Source organism: Cyanistes caeruleus, chromosome 2, assembly GCF_971803275.1.
Source record: "Cyanistes caeruleus chromosome 2, bCyaCae1.hap1.1, whole genome shotgun sequence".
Classification (NCBI taxonomy): Eukaryota; Metazoa; Chordata; class Aves; order Passeriformes; family Paridae; genus Cyanistes; species Cyanistes caeruleus.
Window position 1 is genome coordinate 105970991 of NC_141702.1, and position 26050 is coordinate 105997040.

The following is a 26050-nucleotide window of genomic DNA, read 5'->3' on the forward strand; positions in this document are numbered from 1 at the left end:
GTTGCCATGGAAAAAGAACAATTTAGAGATCTCAGACCCCTTTTGTTTGTTTTGTTACTTTGTTCATGCCTATGTGCAGTGAAGATCCCAGCAGAACCATCAGGCTGGGTGACACAGTCAGTGACAGATCTTAAATATTAATAAACAGATCTGCCTTCTGTAATTTGGAGCAACCTTCCAGATAGGGGTGCTCTGAAAGCAGCTGTCTGCTTGCATGATCTGGTTGAAGAGGATGTCAAAACGATGTGCAGGATCCAGAATTGGCAAAAGAGGGTGATTAAAATAGCTGTGACTGCTGGCAGAGCACAGACTAAAAGTGCTCCTGTTCTAAGTGGGTAAGTTTCAATGGAGGAAATAGCTGTCAGCTGACATAGATATAGAGCCCCAGCATCCCAGGAATGCTGAATCCAGGGGGAAATTTTCACAGCCCTTTCTTCACCAGTAAACTTGCGAGGCAGAACCTGACATTTACAGAAACAACCAGCAGGGCCTGGCTGGGAATTTTTTTCTCCATGTGTTTTATGTTTGTTTGCCTGCATTATGACATTTGACAGAACAGGACAGCTCCCTGTGAAAATTTTCTTGGGAATGTGTAAAACTGTTCTGAGAAAAGGAGAATATTTTTGTTCCAATTCTCCGCTGTGTCTCAAAGGCAGCTTCACCAGGATGCTCCTTGGCCTGGAAGTTCCAGGATACTCCTGCAGGGACTCCTACCACCACTAAAGAATACAAATAAAAGCCAGGCTAGCAATTCTGTGTGAAGACATGGAGTCTTCTAGCTGAAAACTCGGGTTTCCTTTTGTTTTCCTTTGAATAGTGTGTTCTCATTGAGGTGCTGTTTGTTGGGTTTAAGTTCTTTTTTTTCTGCAGGGAGGGGAAAAAAAAGGAAGCATTCTGCTTTCGGACCAGTCAAACCCTTTTTGATTGCCAGAAATGTATCAACACAGCCTCTTAGAATGAATTTGTAACTATTCTTGGACAGTCACTTTAGGTTTACTGAGTATTAAGAAACCCCTGAAAGTCTTCTTCCTTCTGGAGGAGACTACTGATTATCTTCAGAGTATGGGGGGGGGGGTTAATAAAATAAAGCAAAAAATAACTAAATATCAGTCAAAAATATGCAGACCTAAAAATGCAATCCTAAAAAGCAGTAGGGTCACCATCTAGGAAACTCACCAAAACATTATAAACATGACATCAGACAAAGTGAACACAAACACAATACAAATTGTGACAGAGATCTCATGTGACTTCACCAGCTGAAGGACACGAAAGTTGCATGAAAAAAGTGAAAAATCATACAAAATGGACATCATACCTGAAAGCAAAGCATGCATACAATGTTTCATTGATAACAAGAATAATTCAGACGGAACCAGTCTGGAGTCTTGATCTATCCCATTACTCAGAAACAAAGTATAGACCTTAAGTAGAAAATTAAATCCTAGAGTCTTAAATGCACCCATTTATGGGAAATGGAGACCTCTTATCTCATAATGCAGGTTTTCCAGAGCTGCAAAGTGGTTTCCAATCATCAGTCCCACCTCTTTCCCATTTCTTCATAAAAAAAGCATAGAAATGTCAGAAGTGGAATTTAATCCTAAGGAAGACCTCTGAAGTTTGGAAAGACTTCCTTTCTAGGGTTGAAAAATTAGTTGTTTTGTTTGTTTTTTTTCTCTCATGTTGAAGAAGAAATTAATGGTGGGAGTAAAGAAGCTCCAGGTATTTGCTGCCAACACTTTTCTGCTCTTTGAAGAAATGAGCTACTATTCAAGTCCAAAAAGCAGGCCTACTCACCTGCCTCTGTGCCTTGAAAGAATGTTGGTGCTACATCTTCTAGTAAATTTGGCTAGGAGACACAGACAGGACAGTACTCACCAACTCCAAGATCTGTAAATAAGATCATTGGGAAAAGACTGCAAATGCACCAGATATCAAAGTAGCTGGTAAACTAATTTAAGAAGGAGATTGATTGCTTCTGTGTGAAATTAAAAATTACTATGCTTTTTTTTCCCACTGAAATTAGTCACAGAGAAGAGGCATGTTAATAAAACAGTTCTGGTGCGTAGCAAACAGGCATAAGGAAAAGTAATTAAAAGCTTGTAGAGATCTTCATCTGTGTCTACAAAAGCTGAAAAGCCATACCTGGCTGTTCATCTAAACCTTTTGCTCATCTCTGCCCAGGTGAAGTGATACTGCATTTCAACTTCTTTACCTCTAGAAAGCTTTTTCTGAAATCAAACCCATCTTCCTGGACTGAGGGTGTTTTAGTCATCCTGAAGTGTGTGTGGAGAAGAATATAAATACTTCCTGCCTTTCCCATGCTTGGAGAGCATTCCTGAATTTCTCACTGTTCAGCTCTTCTCCAGCCTTTTTCCCTGCTCTGCTCTGCAGCATCGAGGAGCCTCAGCTGCCCTTCAGACATTGAATTTAATGATCCTGGTAACTGTGCCACACAATAGAAGTGTGGGCAAAAGGAGCAAGGAAGAGTTGGCACAGGCAGAGATGTATCGTGCTGAATTTTACGTCAGGACCAGAAGGTTTTTTTATTAGATGATTTTCTTCTTTATGGCTCCCAGCAGAGCAGCCAGGGCACAGATTAGGCTGTAAACCCATTGAGTGCAGCTTGTATAAATCACAAATATAAAGCCTTGTGATATTCCCTCATGGTGATCCAGCACCATCAGCCCTGTCAAAGCCGTAGGAGCCCATTATTGCTTTTGGTGGCATGTCTCCACAGAGATAAAAGAATGAAGAGGGGGCACAGCTAGTGGAAGGGACCAAGGGTACTGGGCATTCCAAATACAAGACTAATACATCCTAAATATACAGACACTTACTCAAGAAATTTCATTAGGCCATGGCAAAATGGGTTTAAGAACTCAAGACCTTTATTCCTAGCTGGGATCTTGCACCAGAAATGAGATCCCTGCTCCTAAAAGTACAAAAAATGAGCCTTCCATATATATCCTGACAGGCAAGGAAGCAGATTCAATGGCTATGAAAGATGCTGTTTGAAGATGTTTCACTAGGGAAAAAAAAAAACCTGTTTTGTGAACTAATGAGCAGCCCAGGCAGCTGAAATGATCAGTGGCACATAATTTCATGTCAAGAGATGTTTGCCTCCTCAGAGCCATATTAATGGAGTCCAACTGGGTCTTGATATGGTTATCCTTTGCTGGTAGGTAAAGAGACATTTTCCACAGGCAGACAGGCTGCAGGCTAATGATCCTTCCTGGCTGGGGCTCAGAGGCAGCGAGCTCTCCCAGAGATCCCTGTCACAGACAGCTAATCAGGGAAATCAGGGAATCCACATGGAGGGGGGGAGCAGCTGTCCCAGTCCCTTCTGCTGCCGAGAGAAGGATTAGCCCATGCCCACAAGCTGCTGAGGCCACAGTGAAAGTGTTCCTGGGAGCTGAGCTGGCACATGTTATCGGAGATGGATTGGGTTTTCACGTGCTGCCCTGTGGATAATGATTTCCTGTGGGTTCTCACCATGTTAGACAACACATGGGCCATAAAACAAGTTGAAAAAGTAGCTGTCCAGCAGCGTAGGTGATGGTGTTTGCTCATGCAAAGCTACACTGCCAGCTCTGACAGAGCTGCTCTCAGGACAGGCAGAGCACGCAGGGTTTTCAGTCAGCAGTGGCAGCAGAGACGTGACAACAGCAGTAATGAATGTGCAAGGAGAGGCAGAGAGGATGGCTGGCTTGTGTGTGACTGCAGCTCCTGAGAAGTCACTGATGTGTGTCCCTCAGCCTTTTCTTGGCGGCTTCAGGGTTGGAGGATGTCAGGTTCTGTAAAAGGGTGTGATACCAGACCCTTTCTCTTCCACCAGCTTTTGTTCTAAGGCCTGACTTTCATGTTCTGAATTTCCAGCAGATCACCCTTATTTCCAGCAGTATTTTTTACCCCTCAACCTGATGTCCCCAGCCACAGATGTCTCCCATCAGGGATGCTCTAGGGCTTTATTGCTCACAGTGACTCATGAAAGCCATTAGCTCTGAAAAGTAGCACACTAAATGTAAAAGGAAATCAGCAAAACAACACATGACAAAGCAGTTGTGAGAAGTGATGTAAGACTTACTCGGTGCTACATGGCATTGAATTCATTCACATTGACTTCATGGGCTCTGCTTTCACACCCAGGGTGATGTACAAAAATGAGTAAAGAGTTTTTTAGTACTCCCCACTGCTTAAGAGGACACTGTGTCTCTCTCTAACGTAGTTTCCTGTTTACCATTCTGAATAAGAACTCAGTGGTGACAGACAGATGGACAAAATTAACTTAAAAGTCCTTGCCATGTGTAGTGTCTATGATTTCATGAGTCATTTCAGTCAGAAAAAGAAGTGATGAAGCATTCAGATGGAGCTAAAAAGACATGACATCATGGTTCTCTTTCCTTTCTTTGGAATTAGTAGTAAATTAAATTAAGCTCAGCCATTTATCATCAACAAAAAAAACCCTTTAATTTGCTTTCTACTAAATACATGTCCCCTCTCTCTGAAATCAATTCACTAGAGAAAAGTGAGAGACTTTCTCCTGCCTATGCAAAGCAGAACAATGTGGTCTTTGAGCCATTTATAGAACTTCCATCATCAAACACAAATCAGCAATATCTCCACCATATCTTCATCCAAACACCAACTGAAATACTTAACTGCAGCCTTTAGCAGCAGATCTTGTTCTGGCTGCTTAACTGAGCATCCCTTCCATCTGGGTTGGCTGAAATGCCCTGGTGAGATTCCCTGGGCATAGCTGTTTATGCCTTTCAGAGTACTGCCGTCTCTGGCTTGTTTCTTTTTACCGCTAGACGTCGGGATTTTCCTTGGCACATCGTCACTAACAGTGACACAGTTTTACAGGATTCACCAAAGGGCCCTTGAGCTGATAAAAGCGCTCCCTATGCTTTGGGTGGGTTACAGGGACAAGGTTCAAGCCCCCTCCCTGCAGGTCTCTCCTTTTTCCACTTTTGACTTTTCTCCTTTATTTTCTCCTAGAATAGACTCCATGATTCTGCTGTGCATGTGTGATGAACAGAATAAATAGAAAGCCACCTTGACAGAGTTTACAAGTGGTGGCATTTCTATATTTTAGCATTTATCCTCAGGTTGCAAATTGCTAGGAAGAAAGATCTTACTTGACACAATTAGAATCACAGTATCTGAAGCTTTGAAACAAGGCTGATTGAGGAAAAATTGCTCAAGTTTCGACAGAACAAAGTCAGATATGGTAAAAATAAGGGACAGTGCCCTTGGGATTTAAATATGGATTTTGACTGTGGGGGATACTGAATGTGCTGAGAAACAAGAAATTTGTGCACTCAGCTACACAGAGGGAGCCACTGAATGTCACAGGACAACGTGGTCTGCACCACATTTAATAAAGTGAATCTTTCAAACATGTGTGACATCCTGAGGATACATCAGGAAAGGCCCAGGTGACGCTCAGGTGAACATGCTGAATCTCTAGCACAGATAATTTGGACAGTCTTGGGACCAACACTGTGACAAGGTCCCATAAGATGACAGTAGTTCTTGCTTTACAGTAGCTTCTGTGTAAACCAGGGCTCCTAATTAATTCCTTAATTAGCTACAGCCTGTAGAAACCTGCTCAGAACATTGCCATCTGTGTGACAAGGTCGAGGAATGAGGACACTTTTGGGACAGTGACTGAGTGTGGTGTCTGGAATTAAATTCAGAAATCTCAGGCTGGGACAGTTACTATTTAAGTTAGTACAAAGTCCCACATGTCTCTGGACCAAATCCCACTTCCTGGGTTATCACACCTGTGAGGATTTGGAGTGTGCTCTCTGCCACTATCAGCCCAAGGACCACTGCCAGCTTCTGCAGCACATCCTTGTTAGAGCAAAGGGAACCACTGGGAGAAGCTACTTGGTTTGGATCTGTGGAAAGTGAACTCTCCACAATCCCTTCATCAGATCAATGAGCCACAAAAAGTCCAAATCCAAGTCAGACACGGCTCTCTGAACAGAACTGGGAAGAAAAATTGCCTTTCTTGCTCCCACTACTAGATTTCTACCTCTCTTGGTAGAGACAGTAGTTGTAAGTAAAGATCCCTCATGGTGATACAGCTCATAATTTTGGGACAGACAGAAACATCTGCTGGCCACCATTGGAAATGAGAATTCCAGGTAACACCTGGTTAGAATTGCACCCTTTCTCCTGGATTTCATGATGATAGCAGGATGAAGAACGGGGTCAAGCAGACACTGACAAGCCCATCTTTCCTAGAGGATGCTGTAAGACCTTTTGCCTTTGGTCTTTGCCTCTTGGAGGAAGCAGACATGTGGACTGGCAGGAGCAACCCTGACTCTTCCACTCTACTTGGAAACAATGCAAGAAAAGGCAATAATGCAGCATGTGGAAATCTCCTTGATAACATCTTGTTTATCACAACCTATAATGAGTGTATTTAATACCAAACTGGCATGGGGAAAAGTTTTCCCAGCATGAAAAAGCTGATGTTTTTTTCACCCCAAGCTCATTAAATTGTAGACTGGCTTTATTACCAAGAGTAACAATTTTATCACCAACATGACAAAGATATCTTGATAGGTATATTTGAATATTTTAGATGCAAACTTCACAGATGCAGGTAGGTCCTACTCCATTTCTTTTTAGCTGGTTCTTGTAGTTTGTCCCAAAATAAATATATAAAAACTTTATCTCTTTCCTACGGCTGGGAAATCAGCCAATGCAATGAAGAATTACCATTGTCTGGGAGGCATCTTTTGGTGCCTAGGTCACTAGATTCAAATCTTCAGAGAGTTACTCTGCAGCCTGTTTGAAAGAGATGTGTAGATTGAAATCAGAAGTGATCAATTTCCTTTGCTGTGCATGCAAACAAAGTAGTAATTCAGAAGCCCTCAGTAAAAGATATGCTGAGAGATAGCAAGCTGAATATTCAAGATTAGAATATAGCCCTGGGTCTCTGGTACATGATGGTAGTCTTTGATAAGAATATAAAAACTCTGAGTATGTTGCAGATAAAATGTTAACCTTAATCCTCAAAAACACCCTCATCCATTTACTGCTGCATACACTGAAATTCAAGTGAGAGGGCCTCCTTTCACTAATCTTGTTTTTTAAAGGGTGCTGCCACAGCATGAGATGAAAGGAAGGTGTATTCTGTAAGCAGCACACAATGAACTTCTCTAGATGAACACACTGTTCTCCTTGCCACAGCAGACTTCAAAGCAGATCATTCACCACCTTGCATGTGAAGACCTTCAGCAAATCACAAAGCACCCAAAACCTTTTGGCCTTCCTGACAATGGAACCAGACATTGGGATGGCCAGAAGGAAGGGACCATGTTCCATTCCCAGACCTGCAAAAAAGTCTCTTCTTTATTTTTCTCATGCCTCTTTCAGAAGGGCAGGCTTTGGGAGGTACAAAATAATGTGCCCTGTTTCTGCCCTCAGACTGTGAACGTGCTCCTTCTGTCTCCTCTCCTGAAATATAATTCTTCCTGGAAAATATACCTTTGCAGATGTAAAAAAAAAAAAAAAAAGAGGTATTTAGCTGACATAAGTGAGAATTACTAACAAAAGCCCCAAGTCCATTTCCATAATCCTGCTAACAGCATCCCTGCTCTCTAAATTTTAAAAAAAAGCAAAACACTAAAACCCCAGTGCCTAAGACTAAAAAGCTCTTTAAACTTAGTCAGACTTGCCTAAATGTCAGGGAGACTGAAATCCTGATAAACTCCTGTGGAATACTTATTGCCCTACTCTTCTTCAGATGACTCCACCAGACAGGACTCAGAATGAATTTGTGACCACTCCAGGCACTTCCAGCTTAGTGGCAGCTGTGGACTGAAACAATCCTCACATTCTCATAAAACTGTGACATAACAAGTCAATCACAAAGCAACAAAAAGTAACAGCAGGATGAAGACAGTGCCCTCCTGGCATCAGGATATTTTATACCCTTGCAGTGTGACTATATTGACATATCTCTGGGGCTGTATCTGGCTTAGCGAAATGCGGGAGGCATAAATAACCGGCAAAGAAAAATTCATGTACAATATTTGTTATTGTGCAGGATGCTCTTGAAAACAAAACAAAAAAAAAAGATCCCTCATCTCCTCAAATACTTCAAGTTGGTCTCTCTCCTATCTCAAAACTTCCTTGTAATTAAACACCTGCATAATGAATTAAACTCTCCAGGGAATGTTATTTGCCAGCTACTTTTTCAATTATTTAAAATTAGCTTAAGGGCTAAAGCAATCAGGTCATTCATTAATTTAATTCCTTTTTGTAGCTGTACTTCGTGACTTGGAAATAAAACTACAAGATCAAAAGGACAAAGAGGAATGAAGAGGAAATTATACAAGACACTTATAAAGTTCCCTGGCCCATGACCTCACCCAGGATGCACAGTCTCTGCTGGTACACAACACATTCTAAATGGCCATTTTTTTGTGCAGACAAGCACTCCTCTGGGGACATCTACCCAAAGGGAAAAGCTGGCAGGAGCAGTGTCCATGCACACGCAAAGCACTGGCTGGCAGCCACCTCCCACTTGGAAAGATGAGAATTGGAGATGCTGGTAATCCATCAGCCCCACTTCAGAGTGGCTACCTTTGTCTGTGGAACTGCATGGGGGAAGAAGGGAAGAGATCCTCTTTTACCCAATCCAGGATTAAGCTTTCCTCTCTTCTCCCAAAGGACCAGAAGTTGCAAACTTCATGAATGTGTTAAACCACACCATAAGCTTTTTGCAGAGGCAAAGGATGTCACCCAAATGCCCTTAATCAGAGACCCTTAATCTATTTCTCAGCTGCTTTTCCAAGCACAGGAAAGCCAGCACTCTCACAGGGTGCCATATGCACCTGGCTCCTTCAGCAGGCAGCTTCTCTCTGTGTCATGGCTGGGAACAGAAGCCTTGCTATTTTGTCTTCTGCCTGGCAAATCTGTCACCTGCCCGATGGGAGTAAGGGGAAGAGTGTGGGCCAGCAGCCAGCTGTGACCTTCTGCAAGAAGTCCATGGCCTGGTGACCTCCCAGGGCCAGGGCTCTCATGTGAGTACAGTGGCCACACCATCAGCACTCTGCCATCTCAGCAAGACAGAGTTCTTCTAGGACAACTTCTAGGACAACAAAAGATCTTTGCAGCTCCTTGTGAGGAGGAGCTCAACCTATTTTCACTCATTCCTTGCACAAATGGGTTTAATTGTTTTAATCACCATCACCAAACCAACATCACCTTTTGCAGCAGAAAAACTACAACAGTTCAGAAGGGTAAAAGAGCATCTGGGTGTGCCTGGACTCACATGCAGGGAGCTGGACAAAGAACTCAGGGATTTGCTTCCTGAGTGAGCAGCACAGAGAGCTCAAACCTTCGTGTGACGGTCAGCAGAGACTGGGCTGGGCAGCCCCAGAGTACACCCAGTGTCCTTTACCCAATCTGTGTGACTCAAAGCAACAGCCCTGCTTAAGCAAAAGAATTGTGTGGCTTGGTATCTGGTCCAAGACAGCAAAACAAAGGCCTTTTATTTCCATTAAAGCTCATCATCTTTAGACAGTTCTTTTGTCCAAGCATTACTTGGACCAAGAAATAATGCAGTGTTGAAAAATCTCATGAAAATGCAAAAGCCTCCTGTCTGCTTCGATAGCATTGCTTCAGCTTTGCTGACCAGCATATCCTGCTAGTATAGATCTTGGCATGTCACTGCCAAGTAAAGAAAAATATCACATTTTTTGTTTTTCTTTTGCCTTTTCTTCTTTGATATAAGAGGTTGCTGCATCCCCTGTACAAAAATACGCTCCTGGCTGTGTGTCAAGCTCTTTATAATAGACCATATTCATTTTTTTGATGCAGTAAAGTGAGACAGAGAGGAAAGAAAGCAGGGTGGATGGAAAAGAGCAGGGCATCACCAGCCAGTCTGGTGGAGTGTGGCACATCATCCTGCTGTTCTGTCTCCTTGTTTTCCCTGTTGATACGAGGACTATGAGCCACCTTTCTAAGGAACAAACAGCAGATAACACTTGGCTGCTATTTCTCTATCCTCTTCTTTTGAAGCTGGATGTCAAAACCTTATGCCAGAAAAGCAAGGACAGGGAAATCCATAAATGTATGCTGAGCATTCAAACTCTGATAAAAGCTAGAATTCACATTGTTTGTTACATGAACATTTTCTCCTTCTTCTCCCCGGTGACTACTAAAATATGTCAAAATACTTTTTTTTTTTTTTCCAAAGCCCCTGTCTCTGAAAACTGGATGAAAAGTAACCAAATATTTCAGAAGTCATCACCAAGAAAGACAAGTCACTCTTTCTTCCCCAGTCACGTATGCCTTGTTTCCTTGTGAAAACTGTAAAAAAATCCTTTACCCAGTGAGACAATGGGAGCAAATAATTACAAAGCTTTGCCTCCCTGCATCGCCCTGCGAGGGAGGTAATTACAGCAGGGAGTCAGCGCAGCAGACGGGGAGCGATTGCTCCCTTGTGCTCGGAGTGCAGTCTGCTGCCTGGCAGGTCTCACCTGCTGCCGGGGGGAAAGGAGGGCCTGCAGGCTCTCTGAGAACCTGAGCACGTGGAGAAGTGTGCAGAGGGATTTTTTTCAGGTGTGTGTGTGTCTATGTCAGTGACACAGGGCCTTGGAGGGAGGTGTTCTGCAGGCTCCTGTTTCTGCCTGTAAGGGAGCAGGCACAATGTGAAGCTCATTCATGCCATTGGAGGCTCTGCTCCCTCATAATGAATTCCTGTTTACAGTAGAGAGGGAAATGTGTGACATGGTATTGCTCTCTTTCCTAAAAATAAAACCAGGGAGAAAAAGAGGATTCATGCAAGACCTTTCAAGATTGTTACCACCACCCCCAGCCCAAGCAGAAAGCCTGACAGCCCCTGAGAAATCATCTGACAAGTTCAGTGGTAAACTTGACAAGACAAAAAGGATATATTTTTAAAGTTCTTTCTTTGATTTATGAGGCTTCACACTTGCCTACAATCTACAAGGCTAAAAATATCTTTGGAAATAAAAACTGAGGAACTTGTAAGACTCCAGAGGGTGGAGATTTATGAAAAAATAAACATAATGAGGTTTTTTTTTGATCACACACTGTTTGTGAGGAAGAGTTTTTGGTGAAAGACATAATTTACTTTCCTCTTCCCAAAAGTTTACTTGCAAAATGCACAAAAAACTCCTTTGATTGAGCTCTTCAGCTGTTGACTAATGAGACAATTTTGGAGAAGCAAAAGTGAAAGAAGACAGGATACAGGGCCCCATCCTGAGAGTGGAGCTGAGAGGAGCACAGGACTGGGCAGCTACAGGAAGTGTGGGAAAGACTCTTGTGGGAAGGAAAACACAAATAAAACCAGAAAGGAAATAACTGAACAAGTGGAAAGCACACTGATGGCCTCAAGGCTCTCCATTTTTCTGAGGGAAGATGAAAAGCAGCAAGTCTCAACGTTGCTCAGGATAAGATCACCAGATGACATCCTGCTTGGAAAACCGGAAAAAAAAAAACCATTTTGGACTTTCATAAAGTGCATTTCTGAATCCACTGCTCCTCCCTGCTGGCTCACCTGTGGATGCACATCTTCATTTCCACCACAGAGGCAGCCCCTGAACAGCTGCACCCCTCAATACTGAGGTTCTGCAAGAAGCCCCAGGTCAGCAGCACATTGGCAAGAGACTTGGTGGAGAAAATAAGTCCCACACAGAGCAGAAACATCACCTGCAGGAAAAACTTGGCTTTCATGGAGCACAAACTCCCCCAAAATTCAATCATTCTGCCAGTAAAGAGTACCTCTGCTGTCTTACAGCATCCAACATTGTGTAATTGTTTTGCAGCATGACACAGGCGTATGCATCATGAATGTGCTGGCAGGTGATGCAGGAATAAACAGAGCACCTATGCCTTTGGAATGAGCTGTACTGCAGATACATCTGCTGCAAACAAAGGCTTAAACTTCAAAGGCATCCCACACCTAGAGCAGACCAGATTTTTAAAAGAAAATTCATTGCCAGTGCTGTATACTGCATCAAAGAATCCATTCCCCATCTCTGAATTTCCTATGTGTCACAGTTTATTCCCAGATGGCCTTTTTGGTAGAACTGCTCAGAAGACTTCAGAAAACACACAGTTTTCAAGAGCTCAAGCAACTGCAAAAAAAGAGGTTTGATCATGAGTACCAAGAGTTGATCTTTAGCTACACTTCTGGCTTTTGATAAAGAAGGGGGAAGGTTAAGACTATTCTTTTGAATTAACTAGTGATCAGAAATGTTATCGAGGAGTTTAAGTTGAACAACCTATATAAATAGAAATCATAAATATGTTTCATGTGTTGAAGTTAAAGATGATATCACTGTCAATATTAGCTTAGCAAGGTGCACGGTTTTGATGGTTTTTACCAACTATCTCAGCAAGTTCTCAGCCACAGGAGGTTTGGGCTTAATGTCTGTTACATTTTTCCCCCAGAAAATGCCAGTTTGTTGGACATGGGGTTTTGCAGAAGAACCACTTTTTCTCATGTTTTCTCAGGGCAGTGATGGACCTGCTGAATGGGAAGGCAGGAAGAGAAAGGAGCTCCCTGGGAGCTCAGGGAGAGGACAGAGAGATGTGTCTCTGCTGGACTGGAACAAGCTGGACCATCTTTCTGCAAGAGATTTGAAAACTGAGTTTAAGCATCCACATTCAGCTATTCTTCATCATGATACTAAATCAAAAAACACCCAAGCTTTTGTTTTCAAATGCCAAAATTCTTCAGCATAGTACCAATATTTTTCCCTGTATTTATGCCTTTTCCACCTTGTGTATTCTCACATGGAAGTCAGAGGTTCTTACAGATGTATTCTGGACCCTGGGATCCATTCACAGATGGATGCCCTGGCCTTTATGCACTGGTTCTGAGCACATTTAGCTTCTCATCCATATTGCTAAAAAGCAATAATAAAATAATAAAGCAATCAATAATAAATAATTGCTAAATAATATATATAAATAATTAATAATAGATAATAATTAATATTAATTAATAGTTGATAAATTGATATATATTATATATAATTGATATACAAATTGGTATATATAAATTGATAAATAATTGATAAATTGATTGAATAAATTTAAATAAATAAATAAATAAATAATAATAATAAAATAAATAATAAAATAAAAGCAATAATAAAAAGTATTAATTACATTGGGGGTTTTTGTATTCATTGGACCGTGCCTTGCTTTCTTTGCTCAGATAAAACTATCTCACAAACAATCAAAACTCAAACAATCAGAACTTGTTGTTATTTTCCACTGGACAAACACTAATTGTCTCAGAGGTTTCCCAGCGCAAAGACAGACTGTTCATTTGAAGAAAAAAAAAACAAACAGAAAAAGCAGTTCTTTATCTCTTCTTGGTTTTTTTTTTTTTGATCTTGAAGAGTAGGATCCTTCAGATCTGAAGAGCCTGCTCTGGTTTGACAAATCAGCAGGGCTGGTAGATGTTTAGTGCAGGCAGATTAGAAAGACAGCTGAGAGGGTGAATGTGAAGGGTGCTGTGGAGCAGAGACTGCAGTTTGCAATAGGCACTAGAGAGAAATATAATCAAATGTTTCCTCGCAGTCACTGATGAGGCTGCCAGTGTGGCGCCTTCTCTGTCACCCCGCATTATCTGCCATGCTGGGAAGCTCAGTAATTACATTGCAGACACTTATGGAGACATACTTGTCGAAACAAATGATGGGCACGAGGTGATTGCAAGTTAAGCAATGTTAAGACTGTCTCGTGAAGGAAACAAACCAAAACACAGCCACTTCTTTGGTAAAAAGATATTTGCATATTGAAATTTGAAAGGAAGAACTGACTGAGCAATTTTTTTTCCGTGGGAAAGGAAATGGTTTCTGGAAAGCAAATTCACATCTGCAGAATGGAAATTATTTTTCTACTCCTGGAATGATATTCTAAATTATCAGCTTGGGACAAGCAGATCTGTTTTCCCAATGGGAAAGCCAAGCGTTTGGGCTATCAAGAGTGTTTTTTATTCAAAAGCCATGTCCACTGAGGATTTTTACCTGGGCTTATAACCTGACATGGAACATGACCACTGCCAACTAAAAGCTAAAATATTTTGCAGATGCCTTCCTCAGCAAAGTATCTCAAAAGGCAGCCACCACTACCACAGGGACATATCCAGGTGGGGAAGATGCCACCCCCTTGAACTACCTTCCACTGTCCTTGAGAATGGCTGGCAGGAGATGTTTTAACATTACCTCATGGGACAGGTAAAAGGCAGCAATTCCCAGTGGCCAGAAGCAGCAGAGCATGGAGAACACAGTGAGGCCGAGATGATCCCTCGGGGGCATCATCAGGAAGTTGTCTTCGCTCTCAGTGTCACTGGAGTAATCGCTCTGGAGCAGCAAAAGAGAGAAACACAGGTGTGCTGTTAATGACATTATTGCTTTTCCTCTGCCATGAGCCAATCCCCTGTTCATTTGCCCATTTCTCCTACTCCATCACATCAGTGGCCAGCAGGTCTCCTCTTCCTCACCCACTGAGTGTCACAAACTCCATCACTGTTGCATGAGCTTGAAGCAAGAAAAGACAAATGTAAAGATATCATTGCAAGGAGCTGAAAAGGGACCAGGAAAGGGAGGGGCTCTCTAGTCAGATGAACCAGGGTGAGTATTTCCTTTCAAAAATAAAGGAGGAGAAGGAGAGAGAGAAAATCCACAGTACTGTTGAGACTTGAAATTGTGCACCCACTGGAACAGGTGAGATACAAAACCAAGAAAATGCTTTTGATTTTCAGGTTTTTGGCTGAGTTGTGTGCTGGCATAGTATCTGCAAGACCACCTCACTGATAATTCAAATTGCCTTTTCTTTCACATAAAGATGAAATGGGGAAAAGATTCCTCAAGTAACTTTGATCATGTGCTGAACTACAAAATTATCAGTGATGCTGCCTCCCAAAGGCCAAGTTACCTTACCAAGTTAAATTGTCAGTGATGCTGCCTATGAGTTCCCAAGAGTGAGAGAATAATTCTAATCATAAAATCCTGACCATGCAGACCAGAAGGTTATGAACCAGAAGGGTGAAAAAGAAAAGTTAAAAATCACAGAAAGAAATCCAACAGCAAATGGTACCTCTTAACTCTTCCAGCTAAACACTCTTTTCTCCTAGCAAACCCTCCTTTCTAACATTCCCTCTTATAACAGGACACCTGATCCTGAGTTTACCAAGAAATCTCCTCTATTCAGAACCCTCCTTGACACTGGGATAATTGATAATTTGGCTACCTAGTTCTCTGTCTTCACTTATTCCTGAACCTGCAAGAGCTGCACCCTGACACTGAAGAAGATGAATATTAGTGTTGTTGAGAAGTCAGAATTACATTCATCAGTTAGCCTTCCCTTCCCTTCCCTTCCCTTCCCTTCCCTTCCCTTCCCTTCCCTTCCCTTCCCTTCCCTTCCCTTCCCTTCCCTTCCCTTCCCTTCCCTTCCCTTCCCTTCCCTTCCCTTCCCTTCCCTTCCCTTCCCTTCCCTTCCCTTCCCTTCCCTTCCCTTCCCTTCCCTTCCCTTCCCTTCCCTTCCCTTCCCTTCCCTTCCCTTCCCTTCCCTTCCCTTCCCTTCCCTTCCCTTCCCTTCCCTTCCCTTCCCTTCCCTTCCCTTCCCTTCCCTTCCCTTCCCTTCCCTTCCCTTCCCTTCCCTTCCCATCAGCTCTTTGGCACCATTTCCCAAGTTTGTTGGAGAAATCAGGCATTGGAAGGCAGAATGCCACAGGAAAACCTCTACACAGGAAGAAAGAAGCCAACCACTCATAAGATGCATTTAAGATGCAGTTTCATCACAGCCTGAAAGTGCCTGAGTAGATAATTTCTGATCAGAGGCAGCTCTTTCATTCTGTAGAAAAGCTGAAGTGACTGAAAGAAGAATAGAGGAAGAGCAGACACAAGGTGCAGATTTTTAACAGAGATGGCGATGAACACTTTTATGCAGTTGTAATGGATTTTCTATTAAAAAAAGCCTTTTCTCAAATCAAGACCATAAAAGCTATGTGCTTTACCTCAGCAGAGACATTACAGTTGCTCTGCAGACAGCCTGCCAAGCACACTGGAGATGTCAGACAGCAGGGTCTGCTCTGAACTACAGCTGCCAGTAACCTCTGATGGATAATCAGGAAACAGCCCTTTTCCCTTTTCCCTTCAAGGCAACCAATTCAGCAACATGCACACGCTGCATACAAAACTAATTCCTCATATGGCCCTGTGGGATCTGCCTTCAAAAGCAGATGGTCCAGTGGTCTGGTTTGACAAAGACCAACACAATGCTGCTCCAAGTTAATATGTGCTCTGTTTCCCTCCACACAATGCCTGTTCCAGTAACGTAGTTAAACATCATGACCTGCTCTGACCAGCACTCTGCATCCTTCTGCTCTCCTGCAAGTGTTTTGAGTTCACCTCCATGCAGCAGATGCTGAAGGCAGCAGCTGGATTGGAACTCTTCCACCAAAGGCTGTAGTTTATCACTGCTACGCCTCCACATACTCACTCATCCCTGAGCAGCATCTTGCTGATAATTTCTTAAGAGGTGATGTCTCTAAAGCCTGTTATTTATTTAATTTTCTCTGTCCATTTATTTCTTTTTGCAGCTTTGAGTTTTGCAGTTGATTCCCTTTCAGTTTTAAAGGAATTTAAAAGATCCATAATCCCCTAACACTGGCCTGCTGAAGCTCCTCTTGTTTCCCCAACTCCCAGTCTAAAAATTGCCCTGTCAGTCAGCCAGCCAGCCTTGCAGAATGGGCTCACAGAGGACTCTCCTTGCTTGGAAAACTTTTCACATGTAACTTTGCAACACCAAAATGCAATGGGCAAAAACCCCTGGATGTAGCTGCTCAATCTACTCTTCCTCCTTGAGCCCAGGACTTTGTGATCACCCTTGTGATGTTTTCTAGACACCCACAGCCAGCCTGCCCTCAGGAACTGGCAACCATTCATTGCAGACAGCAGTGAATGGATCCACACTAAAAAAAGCTGGGGAAAGTGGAGTGACCCTTCATGACTGTCCCCTTTCTGCTTCGCAGCTGACACAGCAGTCCTCAAAAAAGTGTGCCAAATATCCCTCTACAAATGACAGCATGCAGCTCATCCAGAGATCCTGACACTCACAGGCTGGATCCCAGAGACACCAATGCAGAGCTTCAGTCTGAAAACTCAGGGAAGTGATGATGAGAAAAGGAATTGCCACAGCACCTGGCTACTATTAACAAGAAGGTGACTTCCCAACCATGCTCTCTTCATCTGGAGCTGGCTAATAGAGGTTAATATCCCTTGTCAGGGCTCAGTATCTCCAGAATTTAGTGGCTTCTCCTTCAAAGGAGAAAAACAAATCAAATGCAAAGTGTAATCACGCTTGTAATCTGTTAATAATGTGCCTTTGAAGGAGCTCAGAGATATAAAATGTGTCCTGTGGGTAGGATGACTCAGTGCTGTGACTGCATACCTGAGTGCCACACCTCTTAGGAGCTCATACATGGGCACCACACCTCTGACAGCACATCTGTGCTCTTCTGAGCATATGCCACGGGACAAAACCACAGATAATTACTTCCCCATATTCTCAATACAGCCCTAGATGAGCTTGAGCAAGGTATTTATGGTGCTGTTTTCCTCCATTGTCCAGGTGCAGAACAGAAAAAACACTGTGCACCCGATTCAGAGGAGAGCTGTGGTGGCCAGTGAATTCATCAGTAAAAGCAGGCTGCAAGACCCTCTCTTTGCCCTTGTTGCAGAGCTCTCTGAAAAGGGAGCTCTGCCATACTCAGCCCCACAAGGGGTGTTCAAACACGCTTTCTGGATACCTACAGCCAGGGAGGGCTGAGGACACAGCCCAGTGCAGGAAGACAGGCTGGAAGCATTGACAGAAAGCATGCATGATGTCATGGGGCTTGATGGGCATAAATCTCCTCAGGGTCTTCTCTTCATGTTACAGAAAAAAAGTGCCAGGAAGTGCTTGGGAATGTCAAGAAGAGTAGTTGGATGGAACAGGATCCAAATTCTGTCTCTACAATTTCATGCTCAGGTCCAAAGGATGAGTTTTCACAACAGAATCCAGCAATTTCTAGCAGAAGAAAAAGAAGAAATTTATACCTTAAAAGCACTACATTTCTTTTCTTCTTTCACTCACAGAACATTCTATTTATTTTGCATTTAGAGATTGTTTCAGACATTGCTGGGTGCTGGGGAAAAAAGTGAGAGGGTTTTAAGAGAGAGCTCCAAGGTATTCTTTCATGCGACGTATATGAATAATTTAATTTGCTGCCATGAATAGCTTGGGTTTCTCTAAATAAGCAATCTACCTAGTGGCTAGGAGGGAAACTAGCAGGAATATAATATGACAAATGCTATTTTTGGATGAAAGATGGCACATGATCTCTAACAGGAGGGTATTTCATCTTGTAACTCATTTCATATTTCACTGCCGCCACATTTGACAAGTTGTCTGTCTATTAGTTGTGGCATAAAGAACTCATAAGATATTTATAAATTTTCCAGAGATACCTAAATAGGGAATCATTTGATTTCAGGGATGGGCATGGAAGAGAGAAGTTTAAAGCCCTGACAGAATGTGCAGCCTTCTGTTTTCATGCCTGGTAATTGCTGGAGCAAAGCAGGGCTCTATATGCTAATGAGAGCTGTTTCTGAGATGTTTTTCCCTCCAGACAATTATGATTTTTTTAGGCAGACTGAACAACACTCCACCAGGACCTGAGAAGCACTGCTAGTAAAAAAATCCCAGCAAATAAGTTGGTTAAATGTTGCTGCAGGGTACAACCCATGATTAGGGTGTCTCCTGCTCCTCTGGTGCATCTCCCATGCCCTTCAGAGTCCTCAAGCTTGGGAAGGGAAGAAGGTGTCTCCTTGCCAGAAACTTGTCCTAGACATCTTGAGTTGGATAGACCCATCCTGAGGAGGCTGACGCCTAGCAAACCCTGAAGCTTGGCTTGGTCAATTCTTCAAACCAAATCAATCCCAATCCCTGGTTTTTTTTCAGAACCTTTCTCTACTGAAGAGTTTTCTGCCAGAGAACAGCTACCTTTCTGGTTATCAAAAGCCCAACTCTTTTCAAAAAGACAATCATGTCAGAAGCAGTCTGACCTGCAATAAAACTATTTTTTCCATGTGTCTTTCCTGAAAGCATTGCATTGAGATGGAGGGGATGCTACAAAGGGAGAAGACTGATATTTTGGCATTTATAAGAAATCAAATATCTGTCCTGAAAAACCCTAGGCAGGCATTCTGGTATGAGGCAGGCAGTGCCAGGGAGACATGGTGGAAGAGCAATGACTCACAACCCCATGGCTGGTGTGTCTCCCAGAAGGCATTTTACAGAGAAGCTCAAGCTGGGGGTCCACTTGCCTTGCAGTGGCATGTGGAGAACAGGAGGTAGCCCTCAGTTTTCAAGATAAAATAGCTCTTCTGCACAAAGCTCCACTCTTTGTCAATGTGTCCAAAAAGGCCTAGTTTATAGTTTTCTCCCAGAAAGAAGTGCTGAAGCAGACATGAGCCCTACTCTACTCTGACACTCTGCAGCTTCCATGCCTTGATGAGCTGTGGCTTGACAGTCAATGTGACAAGATACACAGCAACATCCTGTGCCACCCTCAGTGGCAGACTCAAACCCTTGAGGACTCTCACAGGGGGCCAGAAAAATTTGCACCTCTGTTGTACCACCCTCTTCCTTCTAACTTCTGCTCCCAGTCCTGGTACTCACTCTTTCCCATCCCATCTATTAGTAACCTAAAAAAGCATTTGACTCTTGATAGCAACTGGCAGGGAAAAAATTCCTTCTAGTGGGGCACACTTGTGCTGTGTGATTCAGGCGCTGTTTTTGTGTAGTTAACAGTCTGGCATGGTTCATCACCTACTCAGTGACTGCTTGTCCTTAAGTAGTGCTCTTCCATTCCAAGAGTCTCCACACAGGAATTCAGGTCTCTAATGAAGCTGTGCTCTAGCCAAGCCCAGGAGGCCCTCAGGCATCTGGCCACACAGACACAGCCTCTGCCCACCAGCCTCTGTGAACCAGAAGAGTAAAACACAGCAGACAAGTCTTTTTTCTGGTCTGGTGCTGTCAAATTCATCTCTCCTCTCCTGCACAACCAGCTACATCTGCAGAATTTGGACTTTCTTGGAATGGAAGCTACTTGCCATGCTGAGCTACTTCTTGCTGAAAACAGCTGCTCAGCAGGTTGATCCTTTGGGATCATGGAAAAGTTCATGGAAAAGTGTGAAAATCATGGTGCTGGTGCACAGGGCTGGCCAGGGAACACAGCAATGGAGACAGACCCTGGTCTCAAAGCAGAAGCTTAAAGCAAAGCAAGCATTTCCAGATTGGCAGGTCCTTATCCAAAAATGCCTGTTTTTCTCCTCCCCTGTTCCTAGTGGAGGAGAAATTTTGATGGGGAGGAAAATCCGTGGGTGGTGTGTACTTTGTGAACATCTTATTCTGAGCACTTTGTACACATAGGTCAAGATGGTTGTCCATACACCTCTGTTTGCTAGCACAGTGTCATCCCAAAGGGTCAAATGAGACAGGGAATCTGTGATTCCAGATGCTCTATAGCCCTTCAAGAGCTGCCACGTTTCCCCTCAGGAGGTCTCTTTCCAGAGAAACAGGTCAGAAAGAAGAAGCCAGGGAAAAGGGTACACACACTGTCAGAGCAAGTTACCAAAATTTACAGTCTTGTTTCTCCCCTTAAGATCAGGGGAGGATGAAGTTCTACAGCTGGTTTTTAAGACACAAATGTTCTCTATGAAAAGCTGATCAAGTTCCTCCAGTACTACTTTGAAGAGGTTTTTTTCCTTATGCTGCTCATTTTCCCAGCCTTTTTTTATCTCGTTCTCCAAAAGTTGGCTTAAGAATGTTCTTCTTGACTTGAATTGACAAGAAGGAGACTTTTTCTTTTTACTGCCTGAATGTCAAGCCAGATGTGTCAATAACACCATGTGTGCTGCAGTCTACTACTGCATGAGAGAAACTGGGGCAAAAAGACAGCAACCAGGAATTTTGTTTTGATTGAGGAAATTATACTTCCCACGGTCAATTCTGAAATTCTGTGGAAGGGTGTGATTTGAGCTAATATTCTCACATGCTTCAGAGAGAAGCTTTCTGTCTCCCTGTGGAGGCATTGAATACTGCATTAATGGCATGCACTGGGAAAAACACTTCCCTCTTCCCACCTTATCAATACAGGGAGAAAAGAGAATAAATGGGAAGTAGGGTTCTTGTTGAATTTCCCCTGTGCTGATCACAGGGTGAGACACTGGTATTACAGGAGGTGAAAATAGAAAATTTAGGGCTTGTTAGGTCTCAGTTCTAACCAAAAATCACAGCAATAGAGAAGCACAACCAGTGTCCCTGTCTCAGCTGGGACATTCATGCTTGAAGGTATGGCTTTGCTCTAGACAGCCAGAGGGTCTTTGCTAGGTTAGGAGTCTCTGACCAATGGTGGATGAAGTTTTCAGATCACTGGCATTATGTTCACCCTCCATTCCCACAAACACTGTCAAACACAAATCCCTGCCACACTTGGGCTTCTGGTTAAAATTTTAAAAAATGCATCATTTAAGAAAGAATGAAGTTGTTTCCATAGTCTTCCCTGTTACTTTACATTGAGCAATCAATGAGGCATGGGACTCCAGAAGAAAACATTGTATTTGCGTCTAAAAAGTGTTTTGCTCCATCAGAAAAATATCATTTATTTCAGAGACATGGATTCACTGCAGCTTGAAACCCAGAGACTTCTGTTTCTGCGTTAACTCCAAGACAGAAATGTGTTTGAGCCAGTAATTTAAAACATTCTGCTCAAGTCAGGTGAAGGCAAGAGATGATGTTGGCCTGCTGAGTAAATGGGCTCCATGCAGATAGACAGATGCTCCCAGCCCCAGCCTTACACAGCATTTAAGCACATGGCTCTTCTGTTTCTGACCATCCCCTTCAGAGGCAGAAGGAAAATGCAAAACTCCATTAGGGCCAGTGGGAATTTTGCCATTGGTATCCACAGATCTGGGACCTTACCCAACAAATAAAGAAGAGCAATCATTTATTGTCCTAGTTGGAGGAGAAAGTGATACAGCTGACCCAAAAAGCAGTTTATCCCCTGCTGTTCAGCTCTAGGGGGTTGTACACTTAATTTCAAACATGCCCTCCTCCTCCCAGCCTTCCCCACATATCCCAAGTGATGTCTGACCTCTAGTTCCTGGAAATCCTCCTCTTCCTCCACCTCATAGGAGAGGGTGTGGATCTTGATGTCATCTGCGGAGAGGTCGATGAATTTGCTGTCGGGGTACTCCAGGCTGTCTTTGGTGGGCGAGCGCTCCTCGATGAAGGTCGTCTCACAGCACTCTGAGCCCAGGCTCTCGCCCCAGGAGCGCAGCACATTCTCGGAGTAGAGGATGATGTTGGGCCTGTAGTGAGACTCCACTGTCTGCTGCAGCATGCTGGGGTCCAGGAGCTGCTGCACGGGGTCGCTCCTGCCATTCTCCGGGCATCTGGGAGAGGACAGGCTGCCCGCTCTGTGGCTCTGGTACTGCGGGGTGGGGTACACAGAGACCAGACCATCTCGGCTCTCTGCCACTAAGTTCCTTGTGTTAATTAAACCATTCCTTTTCCCAGCCTCAGTGATCTTACTGTGCATCAGCACGCTGTTCTGCTCAACCAAGCCATCCATGCTGGGAGATGTCCAAGGCAGTGGGACCGGTGGCCTTTATTTTGCTGTGCCTTAGAGCTCACGCTGGCTGAGTGGCTCCCATTTTCCTGATGAAGAAAGGAAACAGAAACAAAGGTAAGGACAAAGGTAATGAGTTGAGGGACTCAAGTCAGCTTGTCTTCCCTGTAGTCTCAAGAGAAAACAGAGCCCCATATATGTGCGTACCCTGACTTAGGTCCCCAAATATACCCCCACTCAGAGAGGCAAAGAACACCTGCCCCATATCCATGGGATGTAGAGAAGCAGATGAGGTGAAAGGTCTTGGTAGTGACCCCATTAAAGAATGGCTTTGGTGCCTGCTCCAGCCTCCCATGGGTACACAGCTGTCATCCTGGGAACTACATCCCTTTCCTTTAAACACTTTGATAAGAGATAAGGGGGGGGAAAAAAAAAAAGAAAAAAGAAAAAAAAAGACCAAACCACCACCACCAAAAATATTTCCTAAAAGAACCATTTTCAGTTCTCAGAAGTCTGCAACTGCAAAAAAAGATGGGCAGGTGCTGCACTCATCTGTCGGTGTCTGCAGCCACCCTTTGCCCTTGGCAAGTGCTTTACTATCCTTTGAAAACCCATTTTTTCCAGCCCAAACACTTTCTCACCAGGCTGCTCATTTTTCTCAGGTGTAGCCAAAGGAAAATGCCTTTTGAAATACTGATGTATTGGCCACAGCAACAGTAAATTCAGGAGTTTGTTTCCGGGCATGAGCATAAAAATTACAGACATGCTACTGGCTTCAAAGTTCTTCATATTAGATCTTCTAAGATCAAGTTAAGATCCTATTAATGTAGGATTACCATCCCCATTGTGCTGTCTGGAGGAAACCAAGAATGAAATACACAAACACAAAAACATATGTAATTTTTTTACTCAGCGCTTTCTCTCTGTTTCCCTTTTATGTCAGACAACCTCTAACAGAGCAACGTCTAGCAAAAACCTCATATTATTTCCTCTTCAGACTTCAAATACCTTCAGTGTCTCTTTTGGATGCAAGAGGTATTTAAACACTGCTAAGAGCTGTTTTAACACTGCCAATTAAGCAAGAAACCTATTTAACATACAAGAGAGCTTGACCCAGAGTGCTGACATGTTTACATCCACAGCACTTGGTTTAACATGCAGAAGCCTCATTTTATTGTGTTGTCAAGTAGTTCAGTGCTTCTCTTAAGTGAACCAGCAGAAAAGCTACAGAAGAGAGACTCCATCATGGTGGGATCCCATGGTGGTTACATGTGTAATCCAGGCAGCAGGAGCATCCTGCTGGGCCTCCAGCTGTTTGACCACAAACATTCCACTTCTTCCTCCCACTTCTCCCAAAGAAACTATACAGAAGTACATCCCCACAGGCTGAAGATGAAAGACACTCATCAACTAGAGAGTAAATTTTCAGGCTTTGCTCAGTTTCTCCTGACCCAGCTTGGAAGACGTAAGAGGCCCCTTGATATGTAACATCAACCACCAATCCCAAAGCCAGAGAGACTTCACCCAAAAATGCAAACCCTCTTGCAAGCATTCTTATCCCTGCCACCTGTCAAGCAAAGAAAAATGGTCAGGAGGAATATGCTACAGATGTAGCAGAAATTGGAGGAAGACTCACAAATCAAACAAAGGCCCTCCTGAGAAATGCATGAAGAGGTCAACACTTTGTCACTGCATCAGTGGCTGGAAAACTTGGGTCAGGCCTTGCACCTCCCTGTGGTCACATCATTTCAGCAAAGTCTGGCTTAAGCAGCACTCGGGAAAATGCCATTTTAGGGCAGTTTTTTTGAATGCCTAGGAGCTTCATTGTTGCTCATTCCTACCACAGATCTAAACATCTACATGGCAGGTCTTTACCTTCTGTGCATTTAAACCACTCTTGTAAACCAATATTGCAGATTCTGAGTGACACTTTCCCCTTGGCAACGGGCAAAAAAAGTGGGAAAAACCATCCAAAATGAGACAAGGCAGGGAGCATCCTTTCCTTACAGAGCTCCTCTGGTAATAGGGATAATCCATTGCTCAGGACATCCTCCCTGGAGTCCCACATAGCAGTGCAGGCAGCGTGCCTCAGGGAAGGTCAGCAGGGAGACGTGGATGGCAGCATGCAATCAAGGAAAATGGTTTAACCCCAGGTGCATTTTAATCTGTAGCTGGCTGCCTGCCTTACCAGAGCCTGACCCAATGTTCTTGGCCCTGCAAGAGTATTGCTTAATGGGAAGAGGCTGATGAGACTCAGGCCTTTCCAGTATAATATATTAAGAAGGGAGAAAGGAGAAAAGAAATAATTATATTAGTAATACTCCTGAAATGGAATCCCCCAGGTTGAGATGGAGGTGTGACAGAGAGTGGTACATGGTCACGAGTGATGCATAGGGTCAAGAGGCAGCTGTGCTTCTGCAGTGGCTCAGAGTCTTTGTCCTGCCTGCAGGGACCCTTTGGACATGGATCTGGCCACTCCACTTTCATTAGGGGCTTTCATGGACATGGCCTGGGCCAGGTTCACGTGCCTGTGACTCACAGGTACATCCTAAAATTAAGATTGTTCCAGGTTTCCAGGTTTCCTGCAGCCCAGAATCCCCAAATGGCAGTGCCAGAGCAGGTAACCTCTGACAGACCACCTGGGGAAACTGGAGCGTGCCTTCTCTGCAGGGAGCCAACAATCAAAACAGAAAAAAGCTCTCATTACCTATGACCACAATGAGGTTTCAGAATGATGTTGACAGGAAAATTAAATTCATCAGAGCTCTTGAAATAAGAAAGCCTTTCAGTCTGCTCCAAAATGCAGAGTTAATTTTAATTGGTTGGATTCAGGTTTCTTCTATCTTTGCATGGTTTTAATTGTCCCACAAATCACTCACTGTCACTGAGGCCAACCAGAAATAATTCTCTATTTTCACACTTGAGACTGGAACCAGAAGGAAAAGCTAAGTTCAAGTTATTAACGGATAGATATATATAATCAATGTACCAGCCTTCAATCTAATGTTTACTTTCAGGTTAGACATTTTTACCCCTAGTCTACCCCAGCCTACTATAAAAGGTGAGCCCATTAATTATTTTAACCTTCACTCTTTCCAATTTCTTGTATTCCCCCCTCCCCCTTTCTTATTTTAATAAGAAGCTGCAAGCAGTGCCAAGATCTTTAGTCTGCAATGCTGTGGTTTATTAAGCTATCACTCGTGTTACAGCAGAGCCCAGCTACAATGAGGAGCTGCACTGAGAGCCACGCTCTGCTGGGTGTTCTGCAGCCTCCTGCTATGATGACAGTGCCTGACAAACTAATTAAGCAGAGGGTGTGAGACAGAGAAATGCCAGCTGTAGGGAGGGCAGGGAGAGAACAGC

At 43.5% G+C, this 26050-nt stretch overlaps 1 protein-coding gene across 1 annotated transcript in view; it reads right to left on the minus strand.

Moving 5' to 3' along the window:
• The window catches only part of SYNDIG1 (synapse differentiation inducing 1), a 40291-nt gene extending 17513 nt beyond the window's left edge, over nt 1-22778 (minus strand). Inside the window, exons 1-2 of the mRNA XM_086878905.1 lie at nt 22211-22778; nt 14235-14372 (exon numbers count right to left, since the gene is read on the minus strand). Coding sequence (XP_086735031.1) covers nt 14235-14372; nt 22211-22690 — 618 coding nt within the window. The 5' untranslated portion in view covers nt 22691-22778. The remainder of the gene's footprint in view (nt 1-14234; nt 14373-22210) is intronic.
• Nucleotides 22779-26050: the final 3272 nt, after the last annotated feature.